Source organism: Eschscholzia californica, unplaced genomic scaffold (genome assembly GCF_041429995.1).
Source record: "Eschscholzia californica isolate CP2 unplaced genomic scaffold, dmEscCali1.0.p SCAF_1, whole genome shotgun sequence".
In the NCBI taxonomy this organism is placed as follows: Eukaryota; Viridiplantae; Streptophyta; class Magnoliopsida; order Ranunculales; family Papaveraceae; genus Eschscholzia; species Eschscholzia californica.
This window is the reverse complement of record NW_028238198.1, coordinates 41,715,643-41,736,585: the sequence shown is the minus strand read 5'-3', so window position 1 is coordinate 41,736,585 and position 20,943 is coordinate 41,715,643. Positions and strand designations below refer to the sequence as shown.

The window sequence follows — 20,943 nt, the reverse complement described above, 5'->3', positions numbered from 1 at the left end:
AAATCTTTAAGGTCCTAGATTCGATTTCGGACTCTGATCTATTGAACTTGATTTATTAAAGTATAAATAATATACTTGAACTTGGTTTATTAAAATATAAATAATGTAGTTAGGTTTTAAATTATAGTTTAGTTGCTGGGCTTTAGGCCCATTCTTTTAAGAGTTAAAATTAGGTGAGATCATATCTTTGATGTATTAATACCATTTAGACTATCGGAGATCGTAGTTTTTTTTTTTTTTTTGTTGAAACTCGGAGATCGTAGTAAATTTCCTAAAAAAAAAAACTACAAAAACTTGTAATTGTGGCACCTTTTGTATGAAACTGTAACCTTAAATTACAATCATCTTCAAATAGAATGTTTACATTGCACAACTGAAAGACAATAATTAGCAACTTAAGTTATCCGCTTTCAAAAATATATAGCATTTCCTTCCAAGTAGGCATATGCATTACAAGAGAAAAAGAGAGAATCTTCTCCTTCAAAAATGAAATGCCAAATGCAGCATTCGTTCATGACAAGCACCACCAAGTTGACGCTCAACAAAAGCTTCTTCCAAAACGAGCAGCAAAAGATATTACATATCAATTCAAAGCATTCTTAGTGGCATTCCTGTGGTGAAACTTTCCACAAAGCAGCGAAGGAAGAGATCAAATTCAACATCTATAATTGCCCTCTTAAGATTGAAGAGATCAAAGAAATAAATGTTATATACTGTATAAGATAAGGAGAGTACCTTTAAGTCATAGAGTTTGTTTTTACAAAGCTAAGTTGAGCCAAATAATTGCTCTCTGCAAAATCATGCAATGTACGATGAGCCCGTGGTCCACCTTCACGATCGTTCCTGAATTCTTCCTTCAATTTTCTGCTACTACAATCATTTGCATCCTAAATGAACATGTAATCATTAATATATAGAATAATGCCCTTCTTAAACGAATTCGCATAATAAGTTTCCATATAAAAAATTTAAGCTAATCAATATTTGTGGGTCTAGTAGGATTCTAAATCTCAAGGTTGTGGTTATAGATTATAATGTCTACTCAATAGATCCCTAATCTGCAACAGGTTGAAGAATTATAATCTGTAAAGATCACACACTACCTGTAGGAATTCCAACATTTGCTCTTCAATAGTACCACGCATCGCCAAAGTTTCAACGTAAACAGGACGAGTAGCACCCATCCGATGAGCACGACTAATTACTTGTTCCTCCATGCTGATTATATCAAACAGGTTAAATCCATCATCAACAATAGTAATGCATATTTTGTCTCGAGATTGCACATAATTAAATAATGGATACTCTATTTAAAAGACGAATTAGTTTTCTTCTTTAAAATTCATCACTTGCAACCACAAAATATACCTTCTATCCCAAATTGGCTCCATAAGAAATACATGAGATACAAAGCTCAAATCAAGACCTAGTGCAGCACTTCCATCCATCAAAAGAACCATACAATGATCATCATATTGGAACATTGCTAGTGACTTCATCTGAGCAGTTAAAAGGATCAATCAATCCCAAATCGTATAGAAGAAAATCTAAGAGAAAAAAAATAAATGTGTACCTTGTTGCTAGAATGCATTGGACTATACATTCCCGTAAATTTGATACCAGCAATCGTTAACTACAACAACGAAAGCAGAAAGTACGTGCCATTTCAGTGATTTCAATCGGATAAAGAGAGGAAAATTGTTATGAAACGGTTTCAGAACAGAAGGTACATACCTGCTGTTCAATCACATGTATATGTTCGAGAAACTGAGAAAATATTATTACTTTCTCAGGGGGTGTACTGAGATTACTTCCATTTAAATTGTAACCTAGCTTCCTGTTAGCCTCCTGCAGATCTTTCAACCTTTTCACCAAATAAGAAACTTTGCTGCTGGATGTAGATTGCCAATCAGGATCCCAGTCATCCTGTACAAAATAATAGCAAGTGATAACTAGAAAGTTATTAGAGAAACAGAAGATGGAACTTCAAAAATATCAGAATAACAGACCTACCTGTTTATATGAAGGTTGTAACTCGATAAGATCCTTGGGTACAGGCCATTTTGGATTCGGGTTTTCTGGCCGAGTCAAAATTTCAGGATTTTGCATTTCATAGGAGTTCCCACAGCCAGGAAAAGTACATTTCTCACTGTCCATAGCAACACAATCGAGGCATAATAGATGTCTACATGGAGTGATGACCGGTAAGCGACACCATTCTTTGCACCTTAGAACAGGAGAAGTAGAAATAAATCAGTAATTGGGATACAACCAGCAGACTACAAGAGAGCTATTAGCCTTTTACCTAAAGCAGCTACACCCATACAGGAGAGAATGCCTAATGAAAACGTACTCCTCCGAAACAGACTCCAGACCTTGCTCGACTAATATATCCATGGTGTCCTGGATATCCTCACCTGCATCTGTTACTTTAATATGTCCAGCTACACAACAAGACAGTCTTACATTTCTAATAGTTGTACTTCGGAACTTCCACTGTTTAGGATTCAGAAGACTCTCGACATGAGAAGGATCATTCCAATCAGCCATTAGAATGTTTCGTCGAACCGTTACTACCAATTCATTGTAACTCTTTGCATGTTCTTCCATGAAATTGAGAAAAACCGCTTTCTTGATGCAAGGGGGAATAGTTCGCAGATCTACTTTTCTGGCACTAATCATGCACCTGCTAAGTAACTGCAACAGGCGTGATCGGCCTTCCTCCAACTCTGCCTCAAATGGTCTGAGAATGCCAGCTTCCCATGACTTCTGATTCTGTCCATACACTTCCTCATGAAGAAATCTAAGCATGGGTTGAAGATGAGAAACTTGACTGTTTGGTGTGTTTGGAGTCGGTGTCCCAGTTAATATCCAACGGCTGGAGGCTGTCAATGAGATAGCCATTTGCAACTTGTTTGTCAAACTGAGACTTGAACCAAGAGTGTGCCCTTCATCTAGGATCACTCTAAGCCAGTGAATTTGCATCAACACACTCCTCTTACGAGGTCCCCATTCAGCACTAAAACGATTGAAAGTGGTTACGACAACATCATAATCCCATGCCAGATTGTGAGCAGAGGGTTTCTTTTGATCAGTCCAGACAAACACGCGTAGAAGTCCAGGTCTGACATGCTTCCTGATTTGAGTCTTCCAGTGATCAACTAGATTTGCCGGGACAACAACAAGCGTTGCTCTTGACAAGTATAACCTAAATAAGTTTAGTGGCTTAGTGAGAGCAATTTGTAGTGCAACCACATCAAATGCTAAACTCTCAAGGTTCCGTGGATAGTACCATCTACTAATCCTCCTATCAACTCTCTTAACAAGTCCAAACGCTTGAAATATTTTATGGTATCCATGGGTAGCTACGAGAGAAGCAACAGGTGTTTCTAGGGGACGAATCATACCATTACGTTCCATTTCCAGGAGTTTTTTCTGCGGCAATTTAGCCAACCAGGTCAAGGCCTTCTTAGTTTCAGAATCTATCAGCGTATTGTGATCCTTAAGCACACCTGTGAAAAACGACACATTCTCCTTGTTTCCTCCAAGGGATCCTTTTGCACAGAAACCTGGTAAGTAGGTTATGGGCTGCTTCCAATCCGAAGATTCCTCCGGAATCGCACAATTTTGATGTAATGGGTCACTGTTCATGCTACAAAACCATGCTGAAGAATCATCTACTAAACTTGTCTCTAGTAATTTTCTCCATTTGTGGCAAGAGTCACATTGCGCCCAAGTTTCAATAGAATCAACAGAATCAGCATCAGACCTTGAAATATGGCCATTGGCTGCTGACCTTTTTCTTTTTTTCCTTGCAGTTGCAAGACTAGAAGCTTCCTCATATGCTTCAAAAAGATTTCGTTTAAGACGTCCTGAGCTATTTGTGCATCGGAGTACACGTGTCGCAGGAAAAGTACTGGAGGATGAAGTCCCTAAGTTACCCGGACAAGAATCAGTAACTCTCGCGTACAGTTCATCAAAAACCATTTCTCCTACCTTCTTCGGTGAGCAAGATCTTGGGTGTTCATCAAGAGTGGACTTATCCTCATCAGTCTGTCTGCGTCGAGCATTCTGACTCACAGATCTAGTCCATGATGAAAAGAAGTTACCGGGTGCCAACTTATCAGCACTAAGCTCATAGTAGCCACATTTTTTATTGTTATTATGACTACACCATCTCACTTCGACACCATCTGGTGGATCTGCCAATATTCCTTGTGTCTTCAGAATAAGAGATAGAGCAGTTATTGTCTTCCCCAAGCCTGGCTCATCACAAAACAACCCACCACAAAAATCCCTGATAGTAGGAGCTATTCCAGTAAATATATCACCAGAAACAGCATTCATGGAAAAATGCAACCCATCTTCGGTTAAGAAGTTCATATACAGAGGATGTGTCATTAGTTCAGCCTGTTGCTCCCGTTGCAACATCCATTCAATAGCCACCTGCTGGTGAGGGAAAAGCTTAAGTTTCATACACGGGATGATCGATAACGTCAAGGATCTTAAATGACGACATGTGGCGGCAACTCTATAAAGGTCCTTCGGTCCAAGAGTCGTTAGAATATTTTTCAGCACGTCATCTGAAAGCTCGCAAATGCCAGAACTAAGTGAGGCGTCATCTGAATTTATTCTTGTAGAATAAATTCTTCCCTCGTTAAAAGCACCAGGTAAACTTTTGAAAATTTCATGAAGCTCAAATAGCCTCTTCCTGGAAGATTTTAGTGAATCGCGATGCACTTTACATCCAAAAACATGACAATCAGAATGGTTCCATATGATCTCATCATCTTCAAGACTACTACACTTCCCCACAAGCATCAAATGTCTCCGCTCCCAGTTACAACTGTAGATAAGCATCCCTAAATTACATTAGCAAGTATTAAAGAATCTTGAAAACCAACTCAAGCAATTCAAAAGCAATGGTACTAATTAAGTATCATATCAACACTCATATCAAATTTTGAAGAGTGAAATTGGGATTCGGGATTAGATATTCACTAGTTGGGAAGAAAAACTTAGAACTTGACTGTCACAGAGTTTTCTTTACATAGATAACACCACGACAACTTCTTCGTTTTATTTTTCTTTTCCGAAGACTTGGATAATTTCTAACTCAAAAACAAAAAGCAATGGGATACTACATACTCCGGTCGCGCCAAAACGAAAAGATTCAAACACTGATTTAAAAGCGAAGTCCTCAGCACAAACCATTTATAGAAAGAAAAACAAATAGAATAGTGCTCGTGAAATTTGTTTGTCGAGTAAAGTAGTGCCACCCCAACCATTAGAACATCGATACACCGAATATCAGGTGTTTCTGTTTGAATAGAAGCTACAACGATAAGCACATTGATTTTGTACAACGAAATTAAAATTTGAGTGTCGACTAGCTATTTTCAAGTAATTTATGGGTTTGTTATTCAGATTCCTTCAGTTCAATTATGTATAGATATGTATTAGTGTCCCAAATGTGGAAGTCAATAAAGTACATATACACATAAATATATAGCCACAAAATGATATACCTTAAATGGCTAAAGAGGGAAGCAACAATGGACCCTGATTTGGGAAATTTCCAGCCTGACAAAAGCTCTGATGCCAAGTACACATCAACCAGCAAAACAACCCTAGAATTCCCATCGCCACTCTTCGAAACCCTAACAACCCTATAAACAAACTCGAAACACTTTTGCATTGTCAAAAGATGAAGCTGATTTATAACATTAACACTACCATTAACAAACCCCATTTTCTTTCTCTTTTTCATTGTCGAAGAAGAAGAACCACTTTCTCTCTCTAAAATCTTGTTTTCCTTCAAACTTGAACCCAATGCCCTAGAGTTACTCCCATTATTGTAGATATTTTGATGATTCCCTTCCACATTATCTGAATTATAATTGTGGTCATGTATTGGTGAAAGCACAATTCCATCTTCGGAACGAAATTGAACTGAATCAGATCCTAAATCCCTAAATATGTTAAAATAAGTACCTAGAGGTAGGGCATTAGAGAGATCATGTTTCTGGTTTGATTCAAGGGAGAGAACCACGCATAGAAATCCACATAGTTTGTGTTTATTCTGAAAGGGAACTTCATCTTCGTTCGGTGAATCAGTTGACATTTTCCGAAATTGAAATTTCTAGGGTTTTATAAGTTACGATGATTCAAAATCTAGGGTTTTATTTGAATACATTAGAAGGATGACAAAAGAAGATGAAGAGGAAAAGGAGAATAGAAAGAAGGAGAACTCTGAACTCGAGAAGGGACTCCGTTCTCATTGGTTCGTGACCTCACGAGTAACGAAAACGACAACCGACCTAATTTAAAGGGTTAATTCTATTTTGGCCCCCTAAAGATGACCAGCTTCTAATTTAGCCCCCTTTTTAATATTTCCGTCAGTCAAGAGTTGGTCAACTTTAACATCAGACTTTGCTTATCTTTTTTTTACCCTTATACTCAACAAAATTAATAACCACTCTGCCCTTGATCACTTTCTTGTCGGAAAATTGTCTCCGGCGAGTGGTCGGTCGGACACTTTACGGCGAACATCAACACAAAACACAATTTGTTTTAATTATCTTCTTCTCCTTAATCCTCCACCACCACCACTTTCCGGCGACCGCCATCATCAGATTTTTTCTCTCTCCCTCTCTCTACATCCCAGATCTAAGATTCATTTTTTTGATGGAATTAAGGGATTAATAGTTGAAGAATTCCTAAAACTAACTAAAATCCATTAATGGTATGAACTCTAGTTTCATTTTTCAGATGGAATTAAGGGATCAATAGTTGAAGAATTCCTAAAACTAACTAAAACCCATTAGTGGTATGAATTCTAATTTCATTTTTCTGATGGAATTAAGGGCTTTATAGTTGAAGAATAAGAAGAAGATATAACCGCAGCTGGAGTAGAGAAAACAAAATTGAAAATACCACTTGAGGAGGAACAAGAAGACCTAGCACTGAAAGAAGATGACGAGACAAGGGTTGCGGGGGTTTCGTCCATGAATCAAGCTTGGTGAATAATGATATTCATATCTTCATAAGTTTTCCTAACATACAATGGAACTATGGAAGTTGTTCTATGGATAAAGCTTATTCCATTAATTCTCTAGTATTAACCCTTAGAAGAGTACAAAAATGAAACCATTTCACATTTATATAATAAAGCAATTTAGAAGTTCAATTTCCCTCATTAAAAATCAATTAACTCAAACATTTCTTACATATTGAAATTTTGAATGCAACAAAAAACTCCAAACTCAAGGAATCATGATTCATGGATTTCTAAATCGAGACATCAATTAACTAACTACCTCAATGAAGAAATTAGCATACAAAATGGCAATTTCACAAAAAGTAAAGCAAGATCAAATAGAAATCATGGTGGTTCAACTCATCAAGTAATCAAGCTCTTTTCTTCCAACCCATATGGGGTCTTGTGCTATTACTAACTGATGAATGTGGAATAAGTCCATTCACAATTGCAATTAGAGCAAAACCCATGAAAGGTGCATAAATACTCACAAGCTTAGTTGAACCCTTTGGAGATTGAATCAGTTCTGATAAAATTGCTACCTGAAATAACAACATGATTGTCCCTGAATTGAGGTAGAAGGGGGGGGCGGGACACATGAAGATCAATTGAACTAAAATTAGGTAGAAGTTTAATAACATACCATGCCAGTAGAAGTAGAGACGCCATAGATCAAACAGGTAGTTTTGACCCAAGATTTGTTATTGAGAATACCGTGGAGATTGGCGATGCATAAAGGCCATTGGAGGAGGAATTTAACCCAACCGAGTCCAACGAAGAAATGGGGTTTCTCAAGTACTAAAAAAATTGGCGATGCATTAATCCCTTAATTTATTTTTTTTGTTAAGGACATTAATCCCTTAATTCCATCAGAAAAATGATTCTTAGATCTGAGATGTAGAGAGAGAGGGGGAGAGAGAAAAAAAAATCTGATGATGGCGGTCGCAGGAAAGTGGTGGTGGTGGAGGATTAAGGAGAAGAAGATGATAAAAAAAAATTTGTGTTTTGTGTTGATGTTCGTCGGAAAGTGGCCGACCGACCACTTGCCCGAGACAATTTTCCAACAAGAAAGTGATCAAGGGCAGAGAGGTTATTAATTTTGAGTAGAAGGGTAAAAACGAAAAGCAAAATCTGATGTTAAAGTTGACCAACTCTTGACTGACGAAAATATTAAAAAAGAGGCCAAATTAGAAGTTGGTCATCTTTAGGGGGCCATTTTGGTGAGCTGGTCATCTTTAGGGGGCCAAAATGGAATTAACCCTAATTTAAAAGTGGATTAAGTAGACCCGTGTGGCAATTGGTTCTACTTAACCATTTAATTGACTTCTTGTGTGTAATTTACTACAAATAGTTTGAGAGATGTTGTTGACCCACGTTTAAAATTTGTTAAACGAAATCGCAACATAGGAACCAGAAACGATCAACAAGGAGGAGCACAGTTTAGGTCCTTCTAACGGGGAGCTACTATGTATCAATTTGACTGAGGGTCCGTTTGATTCACGTGAAAATCATCAACTTCTGGTGGAAAAGAAAAACAATTTTTTTACATTAGAAACTCAAGTAAAAGTGTTTGGTAGGTTGTAGAAAAATTCTAGAGTGCCTTTAAGAACTGATATAGTTATTCAACTTTTGGATGGTGCCTTTAAAATATTTAGAATTTCCCAAACCAGAAATTGTTGATTCGATTCTTCTGTGATGTTTCATTGAAATTTGGAGAACCTTACCGTCATCTACTTGTATCACACTACCCCAAACTTTCTTTCTCCTTCGTCTTTAACAACAACCCTCTTACCAATCGGTTTTTGGCGCTCCCTTCGCCTTGTTGTACTTGCTCGCTGGCAACACAAACTGCTTCACCATACTCACTGACTCTTTCCGTTGACCACTCTGATCTTCAACAATGCTTCTGATTTATCTATTATTATAGGAGCAATCATGGAGATCTTATTAAGTTTAGTGTCCTCTCGTATACCATACACATTTGAAGACTTATGGTTTATCAAGAGCAATCATGAAGACCTGTTTTTGGTTTATCAAACTTGTGTACTCGTTTGAATATTTAGGTCTCTTCCCCAACCTATTTGGGTTTCACACCTATTGAGAGAGAGAGGACGAAGAAGTTACGGCAAAGATAAGGAGAGACAGTTGAGAAGAAGTTAGGAGAAAGATGAGGAGGGAGAGTGCATTGTCAAGTGAGAGCGTGAAATGGTTTTCACACCCTTTTGGGTGGAAAAATTTATCAAGCTTTTTCTTACTCTTTTTTTTACCACAGGAATTTAGTTTTCGCATCTTTTTATCCAACCAAACAGTAAAAAATTGATTTTCCTATGAAAATGATTTTCTCTATCTTATTTTCTCACGTGACAAACGGAGTCTAAATTACCTTTTTATCATACTTGAATACAATGAATACATTATCGTGAAATAATTGTTGTAAAGCAATCCTACATCAGCAGTGAGACGAAGTGTGGTGCTCCTCTTAAAAGGTTAAGCACTCTTCCCTTGTGAGGTCTTTTAAAATTGTGAGGCCCATATTTGTTCTGTGTCATCTTATAACAATAAGTAAGTTTATCAACAAATCATAAGTTTATATTTTTATCGGAATCAAACCTAAGATCTTCAGAATCAAAGAGTGGGTGCTCCAAATAGTGACAGACTACTCTTATTTCTTGTAAGATGGTTTTAAATGTATGACTTGAAAAAGACAAATTCGCATACAACTCTTAAGAATGACTTGGTAGTTGAAGGAAGCATTTTTCTTTTGAGATTTTTGTCTCTATGAAATTTTAATATAAATGTTTAACTACCAAAAGACTCGAAGGAAGATTTGACTTTGCTTATGGAACCACTGTATTAGGCGCACAGGAACTTCTCATATGCTACACCAAATACAAAGTTTCGGAAAAAAAATAGGTATAAACATTTATTATGCAGAAGTTTTGGTAAGAAAAAATAAACAGAAGGCGTCGCCATTATTACTAAACCACCACTGAGCTACACTAATTGAGATCGGTTAAGCTACTAACACTATGTGGGCTGATAAAGAGATATTGTGAATAATTATACTTGGAGGAGTTTCATTAAAGAGCTCCTTGATGTGAAGAACTTTTAGTGAATATGTTACTCTTTTGAAGAAGCAAGAGTCACAATGAAGGCATAAACCAATTTTCACCCTAAATTAAAGGAAGATCAAGAACTTTTAGTGAATATGTTACGGAAAAGTCCATACTTTCAATTTTATATACTGTAGTTGAGATTAAAAAAGAAAATAGCCGATAAAGTACTCAACGAAGAAAGATGTTACTTTAGCTTATAAGTTAAACTCCATTCTCCATGGTGTTGAGAAGCTTTTAACTTATATTGTAGATGTTTGTAATTCTCTTCTTCAAAGTCTGATTCTTGTTAGATAATCTTAAATTTTTGTTCAATAGAAAAAGTACAAGGAAGATTTATTATATTAGATAAACACTAACTCGTGATTAATAACACAGTCATCGATCATTACAGTCATCTTCACAAAATCATGTCCGGACGGCTAAACTTCTTATCGTATATTTTTCACTACCAACAGGCAACAGCACCTGAGAATGGTTGCAATAAACCTTTTGCCATGTTACCTGTATATTTAAAAATCAGATTTTAGTGTTAGTAGTGATATACAAGATAATGGTAGTAACTATACTTTTCTCTTCTAGTATTTTCTAATTGATGGAAGCAATGGGTATTCGTACTTTCGTTTGTTGACATGTTACAAATTATGTATATCAAGATATGAACATATAAAAGATTCACAAGAAGAAAATAACCTTTTTGTCGATCTTGTGTTGCTTCGAGTGGAAGCGTTCTCTTCTTTGTCTTTCACAACAGAGTTGCGACTTTTCTTGGATTTTGATTTGGAGGGACCCGTCCTCGGACTTTTAGGTGCATCAACTTCTTCAGTGTCACCTTCTTCTTCGTTGTCTGTCAGCTCACTCATTCCAATTGAAGCTTCCTCTGAATTTGTGGTGTCAGATTTTGATTCGTCGTCTGAAGATTCAGCTGATCCGTCTTCTTCTATAGATGGATCAATTACATTACCAGCTGTTTCATCTGCAATATCAAACAGTAGATGCCTTTGTCGTAGAGTGAAGTATAAAATCAAACAAGAGTCACAAATCAAGGGTTCCTTAACAACATAAATTACTACTGGTATATATGGTACATCTCGTGTGTACTTGCACGAAATCCTAGCTCGATATGACTAGTCGAGTAACTAGGCAATCAACTTGGGATCAAGGGTACAGTTTAACAATGGTTGATCAAGAAATATTATAGGCATTAATTACCAAGGAAAAATAAATAAATTATAATGAAGGGAAATAGATTGATAGTTATCCAACAAGTACATAGACAACTACATCAGTGATGCTGAGGGAAATAGATTGTCGTCTTTAAATTGAGTCCACGAAATTTCTCCATTTCGATTTATAGATAATCAACTTATTAACATGAAAATCAACTATTAATCCTCCACCTCCACAAAGCCTCTTAATTATTCTCCATCCATGTTCCTACTTGTGCTAAAATATGTCAACATGGAGGAAGGATTTAGCTGATGTGGTCATACTCTCTTGAAAACAAGAGATAACTACCAAGGCCTCATTTGCTACTATTCCCCTCATATTACTAACCAGGCTCTACTCAATATCCAATTTACTGATATAAAGGTTAAATATTTAAATAGGGATGCTTTATAAATGACCTGGTAACAAAAAGTTTCTTAGGCTTCAGTTCCTTCTGTAAAGTTTCTACAAGTTTGCAGATAGTATATAAGGTTTGCACATGGTTTGCACAAGTTTTACTGTTTTCTTAGGTTTGCATAAGGAACCGAAGCCTAAAATATTGGCATGTCTCTTTAACCAAGTGCAACAGGAAATTGGGTCTTTGGACCAGTTTCCTGATAATTCAACTGAAATGTGGATGTGAATCACCCCACAGTTCTTATAAGACAAGTACCAAAACTGATATTTAAGTAAATTTGTTACACAATGCAACTAAACATACCTTCAGCAGCATCTAGTGTTACATCTTCATGGTCACCCTTGGTCGCCGCAAGGTCTTCCAAGCTACTTAATTTTTGTTGATACATTTCAGCATTCCTTGCAGTCATCTCTTGCTCCTTTTTCTCCATATGGTACCTATTTAGTTTTTCCTCAAACTCCTCGACACAAGATTTAAGCTCTGGTTTTGCAAACTTTTTACCCTAGAGAAAATCAATAATAAAAATAATGAAGATATTACTCAATGAATCTTCCACAGAATACCCTTTTCTTTTTACAAGTAACTAAAGTTATTGCAGTACCTTGCTGATTATGTTCCTAAAGCTTTCCATAACAGAATCCTCGGATAGAACATGTTCATAGGTTTTGAAGGACTCCATAAGCTTTTTCATCCCCTTTTCAGTGAATGTTAGCTGAGAAAGACAATAGGCAATGTACTCCCATTGTTTAACATCTGCATCAAATGAATAAAATAAGAAGATAAATAACTTGCCACTGTTAATAGCAAGATTAGATCAAATCCTGATCCACTGATCAGCCTAGAAAAAAGTGGGTCTTCTCCCCAATCATTAGATCCTTCTGCATAGTCTCTCACTGGACAGTGGATATCTGGGACGGAGATCAGCACTGAAGGATTAGTGGATAGAGAGCAAGTTTATGGAAGGTTGAGGAATACTGTGATGGTGCCTCAAGACGAAACGAGACTTTCTTGTACCAAGTCATACACATAGAAATAGAAGTAAAAGACTTCGGATCACTTGGATTTTGTTCGTGAGATTCATGCACTTAAATCTCAAAGGAACACGAGCAGAAAAGCATATAGAGAAACACTAAAAATAAAAAAATTCAACTGCAAAACGTATGTCTACCTGTGACTCCACTGAATCTATTGCAAAGCTTTTCCACAAGTGATTCCATTTGTTTGTCCTGGTCATTTCCAAAAGCATTAATATGGGGCAATTACAATCTGTGACCATTATCCAATTATTCTCTTTATACCTTCTTAATTGAACCTATTAGGAACTGCATAATGTTGTGGAAAACCTCCTTCTTCAGGTTTTGGTTGGATAATCTACCCAGAATATCTGGAAGTAAATTATAGATCGGATTGCTCCCTGCAGGTATTAAGAAAGACAAAAATCCATTTTAGACAAGCATGCTATAAGTATCCACACTGAACCATATAACAGGTCGTCAGATGTCACCTTTCTTTGACAACTCATGAAAGAAGAGCTTGGCAAGACTTGAAATCCTTTCATCTTCATCTTCCAAACGTACAGCCATTTCATTTATATGACCTTTGACCTGGTCCAAAATTAGTCTCTAAAAGATATAACATCCTTAATAATAGAAGAAAAAAAGAGAATTTTAACCAACCTTCATCATATCATTCAATATGAGGTGAGAAAGCACGAGAACAGCATTTTTCCGAACAGAAATCGAGGGATCTCGTAATCTAGCATACATGTTCTCAGTCCATGGCTCTAAGAGATTAGGGAAGCGAGCGGCTAGGTCTCCCAGAGCGATGGTGCAATTAGACCGAACAGTTTCTGATGGTGCACTTTCCACAACTGTGAAGAGAAGCTGAAGATTTGCTTCGCTGGACAATCATTTATAGAGCATTCGTATGTTAACAAGTTAGCTAATTAAGTATTCACGCAAACGAAATAAGAAATAAAAATTAAATTGAAAGAAGCAGCATTATGTCTTACCAATACTTCGCGTCAATGATCATGAACCGACATAGGGCAAGCATTGCTGAGGCTTGCAACACAGGATACTACAGAAGGCAAAATGGTCATGTGAGTTACAAGCTATAATAGCCAATCAAAAAATTATCAAAGTATTTTCGAAAGGACCCCATTTGAGGAATTATTGAAGCCAATCACCTTTTGCATCAAACCGAAATTTCTACAAAGCTTTGACAAGAAAGGTGCACAGTGTCCAAATAAATTCTTCTCAACACAACCACCTGAAATAATTTCTTTCTCTGCTCTTTCAGAGAGTGAATCAATTATGGCATCTTGAGAAACAGCCAAACCTAGTTCTGCATTTATACTATTCTCCTGCAAATGGCCTCCAAGGGATGCAAGCTTCAGTAAAAGTTACATCTTACAAGTTAAATGGAAGAAATCTTGACAACCGGAAGAGTACTAGAATCTAAAATGACAAATAATGTCCAGAGTTCTCTTCGAAAAAAAGTAACAAAGAATAGTGCCCATGGAATCAACCATAGCATCAGCACTGATATTAATAAATAAAAATTAGTCTTTTCTGACCTTTTGGGGTTCATCAGCTGCGAGGTCATTCCCAGCATTCTGAGAATCTATGTCTGATTTCTGTATCTTCGCTTTCTGTTTCTGAATCTTCAAAACACAAGCTTCTATATAAACCAACTGATTTAAAGCCACATGGCTTACAACAAATAGAAATCGACTGAGCTTGTCTACTTGCACCATGGAAAGGACACTAGAGTTATTTGGCATCTGATCTGTGTCATCTCCGCTACATCGAGACACAGAACCAAATGTCCTTTTCACCACATGAGCAGCCATTGTTTCAGGTGCTGGATGAATAGCATATATGGCACTTATGGCTTTTTCTGCTGCAGCATACCATATGCTTTGCGGTAGTGAAAACCCCGTGATCAAGCCTTCTAGGAGACCAAAAACCCTGTTACCACTATTAGTAATTAATTTTTCCTTATCTTGTTTAGATAATCTTTGCAAGGCAACACATGACATCCTGGCAAGCAAAGGTTCCTCCTTTGCCCATCGACCAAAACCAATATCAATAATGTCTTGCAAGTGAGAACCAAGAATTCCAGTAGATGACTTTGCTGCCATGCAGAGAACAGACAGAGCTCCACGGCTTTGCTGAGCTGTGACCCCACTAACATTAAAGCTAAAGATATCCCACAGGGCAGATATCTGCATAAAAAGCAGGGGGCCTTGAAGTTAAGTTCATGTAAACACGACACAAGTACATGTTTTGTCGTTAAAATCTGTATCTATCACCTATGAATGTCACCCTTCATTAAAAAATGGATTTACCAAAACAAAAGAATAAATTTTGACAGTATAAGCTGTACTGCGCTATGAATTTCACTACTCTTAAGAAATATGAACTAATATTGACATCAATCTTCTCAACTTATTAGCGTCCATCTTACTGAGCATAATAACAGTATAGGGCACTAGCTCATAATCCTTGTGTGAGACTCTTTGGGAACAATAAGACTATATATGTCAACCAAGGGTGGGAATGATAACACCAGAACAATAACGAACGTCACTATGAAGTTGGATTACAGTAACTCATTCCTATCCTTCGACTCGAGAAATCTAAACCTAGTTACATGTGATGATTGATTACAATTCAATTATAGCTCCATTATAATTCTATAATAACACTATCTCCCTCTTCTCTCATACATCTATTTCATATCAGTGCTCTCTTCATTTCCATATGAAACATGAATAAGTTTGTTGGTGTTCAACTCAAAACCAATTGAAATAATCAATCAGAGACATCCTAGATATTATTTACCTGGTCATGAGACTTTCTTGTCAATGTGTCACTATCCTCACACGCCCCCATACATGGCCTTTTTTGAGCCTAAGATTTGTCATTTGGCTAGCCCTCTACCATGTTAAAGTTCGTGGCGCTCAAACTCAGAACCAATACGCGATGAGGAAAAGGGTTTATTTACTCGGTCATGAGACTTTCTTTTATGCACGTGCGACTATCTAATTCCTCACAAATATAGGTGATTAATAATCATGCATTGCATCTTGCTTGCCCTTAACATTTTAGATATACACGTGAATCCTCAAATAACTCCATTGTCATGGTTGGCATGCTCCACACCTTATAATTCGTCATCAACAAGCAACTTAAGGTTCAGACACGAGAAAAGAAGTGAGGATAAAAACCCACGGTGATGCATAACCATACTCTTTGCAATTAGCTGTACAGCCACGATGCTCTAACTTTTCTTAATTTGATATCATGACGTGAACAAGTGCAGCCATGCTTATGATATTGCACATTAATACATGATTGAACTCAAAACTTAAGTGTGTGATCTGATAAAATGAACAAAACATGTTTAAATGTTTTGGTTTAGTTTGTTTATCACACATCTAGAGCATGGAAATATCATAATGGTATAATGCAGCCATACTTCTACAGAAATCCACATGTACAAGATCAAACTCACTAAGTGGGATTATGAATTTAAGATAAAATAAACAAAGCGTGTTCCAGTTTAGTTTTTTTACACTCATCACAAGCATGGAAATACAAAAATCTACATCACTTTTACAACCTAAAGAGTAAATAATGGTAGGAGTACATCCAAAGTGAACTAAGAAACATACCGTGCTGGTAGAAATATCACACTTAGAAACCAAGGCAGCTACAATAAACTCCAGAGCTGCAAGATCACCCATACTTGAATCTATAGCAAGGCTCAACAAATTCTTAGCTGTTTCCATGGGGCTTTTCCTTATATAAATGGTGATGAATGCGCTTTCCACAGCTTCATAAATTGATTTATCCTGCGAAAATACCTGCATAACACCAATGTATAAAGGATAGAATACCAAACTTTGTAGGATTCCATGAACGAGCATTACTTCCTTGGAAATTTTAGCTTTGTTAAAGAGTTACAAATTAAGGACTACGAAGCATTACCAGAGGCAGCATCTTGCGGAGGCAGGCCTCCGAGCCATCAATTTGAAACTGTCTGCACCTCATTAGCAATAAAATTGTATTCTCGACATCAGTGGCAGTTGATGAAGCCATCAGTTGAACAAGAGTTGGCATCGTGCCTGATAAACATTTCGAAAACGTTAGACCTGCCTTGAGAGAAGCAACCAAGGCCCTGGTCTGTTCCAAATTACCAATATTTGACATGGAGGAAGGCTCCTCACAGTTGTCACCATTAGGCAAACAACTGTCACTAAGACTATCTTGCTGCTCTTCTGGTTTCCTATCAGTACTAGTATGATCAATCTCATTGCTTACTTCACTATCAGAAGGTACCCCGTCCAAGACACTCTCTGATGAGACTGCAGGTTCCTGCTCAGGTAAGCTATCCTTGTACTTATCCAAGGTTGCTTCAAAAGAAGCAATTCTTAGTTGAGGACCAAATGGGTTATGCTGCAACATTACAATGAGTAAATTCAACGCAGATTTCCTCACGATTGCACTCTTATCCTCCAATCTCCCAGCAGCAATCATCGCAACCTCATTCCACAAACCAATAGAGACCGCATGCTGTTCACACAGTTCACCCCACACCTGAAGCACCCGACTCCTCGTATAGGCTGAAACATCACGACATCGTTCAAGCAAGATTTCCACCATGGCTTGCTTGCTCCGCAGTCGAATAGATTTTGAACTCACGTCACCTTCAACATCCTGAAACGCCTTTGTGACCAACTTTCCCAGCACCCCAACAAGAGCATTCCTTATTTTATAAGATTCTCCCCCAAAATGAGGAACCAAAATCCCAATGTTTGTAGACATCAACTTGGGTAGTCGGTCGGCAAGCTCTACAAGGAACCGTCCTATATTCTCTGCTCCAGCAGTATCTCTGACATAGTCTTTTGGATTAGCTCGTCCAATCTCTCTGATGAGAGAGATTGCCAAACTACCATCTCCATATTTTACCTCCATTGCAGCAACAGCATCAGCCAAATGGATCACGACAAAATCATATTTGTGAATAAGATGCAACATCGAAGCACATGACTGCGCCTTATATTGATACTTAGTGGCACAGCTGCCTATTATACGGCATAAAGCATCTTTCGTATCAGCGTCCCTCAACAGTACTGTTTTCTCAAACAAAGAGAACATATTTCTGCAGAAAAGAAAAAGCAAAAAAAAACAACATCACTTCATTCAATTATAATGAACAAAATAAGAAACCAAAGAAAAAACTTGCAGGACTTACTTTGCAACAAAAGACAGGTAATTCTCGTCAGGACTAGATGATCCAAAGAGCAATCCCAGATTTATCTCAAGAGAATTAGCTATCAAATTTAGTATTTTTCCCCTTTGTGGCTCCCAATCCCACGACTTCATAAAATGCTTCTTTCGATTACCCGCACCCACCTAAACCCAGAGAAATAGAAGAACATCACAAACAAGCATATACACAAAAACCCAAGTATATTAGTGCATCAGATACAAAACTATGTAATCTCAAATCCAAGGGGCAAATGAGATAAATACCTTGGAATTATTCTCAACCAGCTGATTGTTGGACTCCTCGGCAAGAACAATAGATATGAGAAAGAACGTATAGATTTTGAAAGCATTTCGATGTGAAGAAATCCGATCAACAACAAGAGATGTGTTATCATTTTCATTAGAAGCTCGAGAAAGTGATTCAATACTAGGAATAAGAACACTGAGGTTGGATCTTAGGGTTTCAACAAGATTAAACTTACAAGATGAAGTAAGTTTAGTAAAATCCCTAACGAGTGAATAAACTCGATCAAACACTTGTTGTTCCTCTATGCAGAATAATTCTTTGTCGGAGAGATCGAAAGCAACCTCTATTGTTCCCCAACAAAAAATGCAAAATAAAAACTCAAAATTAAGAACTAGAAATCAAAAATGAAAAGGTAAGTAGAAAATAGAGAGAGAAAGAGAAATTAGGGGTTTTGAAGATGGAAAAAAGAAAGTGGGACGACTAACCTTTGACAAATTCTTCGAGTTGAGAGGTGTGGAAAGAGGAAACGTCGATCGGTGATATAACGGAGAGCCTATCTTCGCTTTGATCTTCTTCTTCTAGGTTTCGAAGATTTGAGGGGAAGATGAAAGTTGGAGCCATGTAGAGAGAGAGAGAGAGAGAGAGGAGTGAGAATTCGAAAAATGCTTTCAAATGGAGTTCCTCAGAGCAAACAGGCGGGAAAAAGGATAAATTGAGTTTTGGGATAATTTTCACGGCCCGGTGTTTCTTTTTTCTATTTGAATCTGTCAACGGGTTGAAGGCCGGACGGACCCTTTACAAAGAAAACCAAAAATTCTATATAACAAATCACATAGGTTTTAGTGTCATATCATAACTTTGATTTATAAATCTCGGTCGTACAATTTTCTTTTGTAAATCATGGCCCTTCATTTTAAAAGATAAAGACATAAAATCAAAATAAACTACCCACTTCCTATAAAATCTCACACTGTCTCTCTCTCCCTATTTCCTCTCTTTTTAAGTTTTCACGAGTCTCTTTCTTTTCTCTTTCTTTAAATATCACATTATTACAATTATCATTTTTGTTTTATCGACTTGAAAATTTCTTAATGAACAAAATATATGTCGATAATTTAACGTAAAATACTTATAGAAAACTTCGTGCCCTACGGGCACGGGTTATACCCTAGTCTATATAACAAATGACATAGGTTTTGGTGTCATGTCATAACTTGCAATCATAAATCTCATCCGTCAATATCTATAGTTCAATTTTCACCATTGGATTTTTCCCCACTAATTTAACTACCTCCAACATATAACTCCCACTTATTCTTAAATAACTACCTACAATTTTCATCTTAAATTTGTGTTGGTCATGTTAATATTGAGGCAAAAATAATTTTATTTTGATTTTCAAGAGACGAATTTAGTAGGAATTTGATCGACATTTTTTTTTTATGATTGTAATTTGTCTTCATCTACTAACATGATCGACAAATTATCCCGTGGCGGAGACACGGGCTATATCCTAGTGAATTAATAAACCAATAAGCATAAACTAAAAAAAACCAAAAGAATTGACCGACATGCAAAGAATAATAACAATGTTGAAAATCAATTATGCCTAACTCTTATAATACCACTTTTATCTCTATTTACTACCTTCTCCAGATCTGCTGGTAATAATTCATTCTCATTTCACAAATTTCGTCTTAGGTTTCATTTTCGAAAGGTAGTCAGTCGCTTGATTGATTTTGCGGTACACGTGGGTAATGACACATTCTTCAAATCGCCTCCACAGTGCATGGATTTCTCTGACCAATCGGATAACCTGTCAAGGAGGTTTCCTCTCCCCATTCTTCAAAATTAACACTGCTAGAGACGAATCGGTTGCAATCTTCACTCGTCGTTTCCCGAATTTAATGGCTAGTTGTAGCCCCAAGGCATCGATACATCATAAAAGATGTGATGAGCACGATAATCGCCTAATTTAAACCATAATGAAAGAGGCCTAAAGCCCGACAAGTTTATTATATAATTTACTTATATATTGTCTAAATTACATAGGATAAATCTTGATGGCAAACTGCTTCCACCGAGACTCGATCCCACAACCTCATGGGCTTAAGAAGGGGTGTCCAACCGCTACACCAAAGGGTGGTGGACTTATTGACTTGGTAAATCGTCATTGACCTTGTTTGGTTAAAGCCCCCCCCCCCCCCCCCCCCCCCCCCCCGCCCCCTCATGGAATGGGTTAAAAAAACTCACATTAAGGGTGTATATCACCCAAATTAACAATCCACTTATCACAACCCTAAATCTCGCCAAAACTCAAATCCCTGGACATTCTTCTTCTTCCACCGAAATTTTCATCCATCACCCGGTAATGGGGCAAGTTCACCGAAATTATGCAGCATCTCACATTGTTGTTGCACTCATCTCTAAAGTCACGAAGTATCTTCATAGTTGGAAACCACCATGGATGAATCCACTTCCAAAAATGTTTGGGAAATAGCAAAGGATCCCAAAAAATCAACTTCTGGACAAGATTCAGTCTCAAGAGGTATATGGTCAAGATTCAATCTGAAGAGGTGTCGTTCACATCTTAAGGCAGGAATAATCCCCAAAACAAAAGAACCGTCAAACAAAAA

The 20,943-nt window shown here is 37.2% G+C and overlaps 2 protein-coding genes across 2 annotated transcripts; both read right to left on the bottom strand.

The window, feature by feature from the left end:
• Positions 1 to 310: 310 nt before the first annotated feature.
• Positions 311 to 6,301, bottom strand: LOC147566912 (SNF2 domain-containing protein / helicase domain-containing protein / F-box family protein). The gene is made up of 9 exons (XM_086653482.1): positions 5,529 to 6,301; positions 2,306 to 4,846; positions 2,014 to 2,227; positions 1,735 to 1,926; positions 1,574 to 1,633; positions 1,369 to 1,499; positions 1,104 to 1,218; positions 736 to 887; positions 311 to 622 (listed from the first exon to the last, which is right to left on the bottom strand). The coding sequence occupies exons 1-8, from the start codon at positions 6,122 to 6,124 to the stop codon at positions 738 to 740; spliced, it is 3,999 nt and encodes a 1,332-aa protein (XP_086509608.1). The 5' UTR covers positions 6,125 to 6,301; the 3' UTR covers positions 311 to 622; positions 736 to 737.
• Positions 6,302 to 10,420: 4,119 nt separating this feature from the next.
• LOC147566911 (binding protein) lies at positions 10,421 to 19,279 on the bottom strand. Its single transcript, XM_086653481.1, has 16 exons — positions 18,793 to 19,279; positions 18,325 to 18,650; positions 18,044 to 18,204; positions 16,777 to 17,950; positions 16,461 to 16,652; positions 14,358 to 15,008; positions 13,968 to 14,144; positions 13,791 to 13,858; positions 13,456 to 13,678; positions 13,284 to 13,383; positions 13,078 to 13,193; positions 12,948 to 13,005; positions 12,381 to 12,532; positions 12,083 to 12,281; positions 10,846 to 11,128; positions 10,421 to 10,656 (listed from the first exon to the last, which is right to left on the bottom strand). Exons 1-16 carry the CDS (start codon positions 18,926 to 18,928, stop codon positions 10,653 to 10,655), a joined length of 4,020 nt encoding a protein of 1,339 aa, XP_086509607.1. The 5' UTR covers positions 18,929 to 19,279; the 3' UTR covers positions 10,421 to 10,652.
• Positions 19,280 to 20,943: the final 1,664 nt, after the last annotated feature.

Coding starts and splice junctions, on each gene's coding strand:
- LOC147566912 (XM_086653482.1), bottom strand. CDS start 6,124: ATGTCAACTGATTCACCGAACGAAGATGAAGTTCCCTTTCAGAATAAA. Junction 1,500..1,573: donor CAATGCATTCTAGCAACAAG/GTACACATTTAT, acceptor TTAACTGCTCAG/ATGAAGTCACTAGCAATGTT. Junction 1,219..1,368: donor GAGCCAATTTGGGATAGAAG/GTATATTTTGTG, acceptor TGATATAATCAG/CATGGAGGAACAAGTAATTA.
- LOC147566911 (XM_086653481.1), bottom strand. CDS start 18,928: ATGGCTCCAACTTTCATCTTCCCCTCAAATCTTCGAAACCTAGAAGAA. Junction 18,651..18,792: donor ACTCGAAGAATTTGTCAAAG/GTTAGTCGTCCC, acceptor GGGGAACAATAG/AGGTTGCTTTCGATCTCTCC. Junction 13,859..13,967: donor ATTTCGGTTTGATGCAAAAG/GTGATTGGCTTC, acceptor TGCCTTCTGTAG/TATCCTGTGTTGCAAGCCTC.